This window comes from Chiloscyllium plagiosum, unplaced genomic scaffold (assembly GCF_004010195.1).
Source record: "Chiloscyllium plagiosum isolate BGI_BamShark_2017 unplaced genomic scaffold, ASM401019v2 scaf_4267, whole genome shotgun sequence".
NCBI classification, from domain to species: domain Eukaryota; kingdom Metazoa; phylum Chordata; class Chondrichthyes; order Orectolobiformes; family Hemiscylliidae; genus Chiloscyllium; species Chiloscyllium plagiosum.
Genome location: NW_025215105.1, coordinates 30,375 through 34,467, shown reverse-complemented (window position 1 = coordinate 34,467; position 4,093 = coordinate 30,375). Strand labels below are relative to the sequence as shown.

Below are 4,093 nucleotides of genomic sequence, written 5' to 3'. Positions count from 1 at the left end.
GTGCAAACTCCACACAGTCAGTCGCCTGAGGCGGGAATTGAACCCGGGTCTCTGGCGCTGTGAGGCAGCAGTGCTAACCACTGTGCCACCGTGCCGCCCATCTGGATGGGTATATGAATAGGAAGGGTTTGGAGGGATATGGGCCGGGTGCTGGCAGGTGGGACTAGATTGGGTTGGGAAATCTGGGTCAGCATGGACGGGTTGGACCGAAGGGTCTGTTTCCGTGCTGTCTAGCTCTATAAAAGCAAGCCTTGCACGATGTCTTCGCACAGACCATGACCAACCTGAAATTGCACTTCCACCAAAAGCAGTGTCTCGGAGTGATCCACTCACCCAGGGATGAGCAGGATTCAGCAAGTGTGGTTTAAAGGGGAACTTACATTGCAAGCATCTTTCTGCCCCTCCATGTAGCCGGCACAGATCATGGTGCTGGTGATCAGGCCAGGGTAGGCGTAATTACAGGCATAATCATTCATCAGCGGAACCCTCACACACCGCAGCGTATCCGGCATCACCACTACAGAGAGGGAAAACCACACAGATACAGAGTAAAGCTCCCTCTACACTGTCCCCATCAAACACTCCCAGCACGGGGTTAGATACAGAGTAAAGCTCCCTCTACACTGTCCCCCATCAAACACTCCCAGGACAGGGACAGCACGGGGTTAGATACAGAGTAAAGCTCCCTCTACACTGTCCCCCATCAAACACTCCCAGGACAGGGACAGCACGGGGTGAGATACAGAGTAAAGCTTCCTCTTCACTGTCCCCCCATCAAACACTGCCAGCATGGGGTTAGATACAGAGTAAAGCTCCCTCTACACTGTCCCCCCATCAAACACTCCCAGGACAGGGACAGCACGGGGTTAGATACAGAGTAAAGCTCCCTCTACACTGTCCCCCATCATACACTCTCAGGACAGGGACAGCACGGGGTTAGATACAGAGTAAAGCTCCCTCTACACTGTCCCCCATCAAACACTCCCAGGACAGGGATAGCACGGGGTTAGGTACAGAGTAAAGCTCCCTCTACACTCTCCCCATCGATCATTCCCGGGACATGGGGTTTGTGCTGTGATCCCGTTGCCCTGACACTGTCCCGGATTCCGAAGGGACTTTGCCCCCCCTCACCCCCCCACCCTGCTGATGACCCCTCCCTGACTCCGAGAGCGCCACATCCCTCCCCGTGCCCCCTGCAAACCGTTCCCCCCCTCCTTCCCTGACACTCCCCGGGTAAAGCTGTACCCACCATCATTGGGATAGGTATTACCCCATCCTGAGACTGTGCACATGGCGTAGGGCAGTGGGCACTCTGTTGGCAATTGTACAGCTCTGATGTCGTCAGTCATGCGGATGGTCTCGGCCAGTTTAATCAGCATGATGTCGTGATCCAGCGTGTAACCATCAAACTGTGGGTGCTGATGGATACTATCCACTCCAACCAACACCTCTGTCCCTGTACGCTCCGTGAGGCTGTGTGCGCCCAAGAGCACTTTCAGGTAATCTGGACTGCAACACAATTAATTTGACTTGATCACATTAATGTCACATTGTGCCGGGATACAGTGAAAATTATTGTTTTGTAACCAGACAAAATCAGAAGTACAAGAGGGGAGTGGTACAGAGTGTGGAATACGGTGCTGCAGATTGCAGAGAGAGAGAGAGAGAGAGATAGACTCAGATGTACCACAGGTCCCCCTATCAGTCCGACAGCAGCGTTCTCCATCTGCTGGGAGATGGGGTTCAACGTTTCCCTCTCTTACGATAGGGAGGCCAGCTCTGATCCTATGGTACAAGCCGACCAGGAACGCCTCACCTTGTCATCTGTGCAACACACCCCAAACAAGACGCAGTGCATGCTGGGACTGGGAGGAAATGTAACCTGGGCTGAGGCAGATTTTCACCTGGGAGTGGGTTGGAGGGTTATGGAGTAAATCGTAGAGTCCCCGCAATGTGGAGACGGGCCCTTCGGCCCAACAGGCCCACACCAGCCCTCCAAAGAGTAACCCACCCAGACCCATTCCCCTACTCTATATTTACCCCTGACTAATGCACTTAACACTATGGGACAATTTCCCATGGCCAATCCACCCTAACCTGAACATCCCTGGGCACTATGGGACAATTTCCCATGGCCAATCCACCCTAACCTGCACATCCCTGGACACTATGGGACAATTTCCCATGCCAACATTTAAAAGGATGGGGGGGGGGGGACATGGATAGGAAGGGTTTAGGGGGAGATGGGCCAAGTGCTGGCAAACGGGGACTGGATTAGATTAGGGTATCTGGGTCAGCACTGACAAGTTGGGCTGAAGGGTCTGTTTGCCTGCTGTACAGCCCTGTGACTCCTATGAACTAAATTCTGTTGGTATGCTGTTTCAATAACACAGGTCCCACTTTGTCGAAGTCCAACTAATAAGAGTGATAAATTAAAACTTAGTTGCTCAAAGGTCACACAGAATGGATCCACCTGACCTTCCCGTATTTTCTTCCGTCATCTTCCCCTGTCTGAATTGCCTTCTCAGTCATTTCCTGGTCTCAAGAATTATCGCTAAACAGGCCGCGTACCTGTATGGATGGATGGTGGTTTTTGGAGAGGGTGGAGATTTCTTGTGAGAGACTGGCATTTCTCTCTCAGATGGCTGTTGGCTCCCCCATCTCTGTCCAGTTATGTATTCCCCGCTACTCTTTTCCCCCCCCGCACCCCCCAACATGCAGCAAATTCTTATACTATGATTGGTTTCAGGCTGGCAACACCATCAAATTTGAATTTAATTGGTCCTTCGTCTCTAATTGTCTTTTTGAATTAATTGGCTGAGCTTAAACTGTTGCCTGGGTAAAAAAAAACTGCGGACTGGGCCAACGAACGTCGACTCTTCTGCTCCTCGGATGCTGCCTGACTGACTGTGCTTTTCCAGCACCGCTCCCTCGGCTCTGATGTCCAGCATCTGCAGTCCCTCCCTTCCTCCTAGCTTACTGCTGTACTGTGTCAATTTGAGTCTGCTTCCCAGCAGATATCTATCGTTAAATCTCTCAGCACCAAAAAAAAAACCACCATCTTGCAAAGGGACCCCGCAATGCTTCCCCTCAACACCAGCTCACCGTTTTTACACGCCGACTTTGCGACATGACAAATACCTGTGAACTGCAGGCAACTGAGCTGAACTCTTTTCACAAAAGGGGGTTAGATAGGGTCAGGACCAAGGAGGGGGGGGGGTGGGGAGTGGAACCAGGAGTGGACTGAGTTGGTGGATCCTATCCGACATGGTGGCAGAGCCCCTCTGTTTAATTTAAAAACCATAACCACCCCCCCCCCCCAACAGAAAGTCCCGCCTCGCCTTGTAATCTGTTGGAATGCGTGTGACAGAGAACCCCGAGGAAGCTAACAGTTTAGTTTCTTAACTCTGATGGTGAATGCTGAATAGCGACTGCTCACAAAATCCAAGCCCTCCTTTTCTTAACTACTCGCTATCTGACCCCCAACTCTGTTTAAAAAAAAAGAAGTGCTGTCCGATAACACACTTAGAACATAACCATTCCAGCGCAGTACAGGCCCTTCGGCCCCTCCACGTTGTGGAACCAATCTGAAGCCCCTCTATCCTACACTATTCCATTCTCGTCCCTATGCCTATCCAATGCCCATTTAAATGCCCTTAAAGTTGGTGAGTCTACTACTGTTGCAGACAGTGCGTTCCACGCCCCCTCCTACTCTCTGAGTAAAGAAACTCCCTCTGCCATCTGTCCTATATCTATCACCCCCTCAATTTAAAGCTGTGTCCCCTCGTGCTAGCCATCACCATCCGAGGGGAAAGCCTCTCACTGCCCACCCTAACTAACCCTCGGATTATCTTATACGTCTCAATTAAGTCACCTCTCAACCTCCTTCTCTCTAACGGAAACAGCCTCAAGTCCCTCAGCCTTTCCTCCTAAGACCTTCCCTCTGTAACCTGCAACATCCTTCAGGACTATCCACAACTCCACCAACCTTAGTGTCATCTGTAAATTTACTAACCCACCCTTCCACACCCTCATCCAGGTCGTTTATAAAAATGACGAACAGCAGTGGACCCAACACCGACCCTTGCGGTAC

General features: G+C 51.4%; 1 protein-coding gene across 1 annotated transcript in view; it reads right to left on the bottom strand.

Annotated features, from left to right (window-relative positions):
- The window catches only part of LOC122548163 (trypsin-like), a 17,965-nt gene that overhangs the window by 8,910 nt on the left and 4,962 nt on the right, over positions 1-4,093 (bottom strand). The window contains exons 3-4 of the mRNA XM_043686717.1: positions 1,250-1,509; positions 381-517 (exon numbers count right to left, since the gene is read on the bottom strand). Coding sequence (XP_043542652.1) covers positions 381-517; positions 1,250-1,509 — 397 coding nt within the window. The remainder of the gene's footprint in view (positions 1-380; positions 518-1,249; positions 1,510-4,093) is intronic.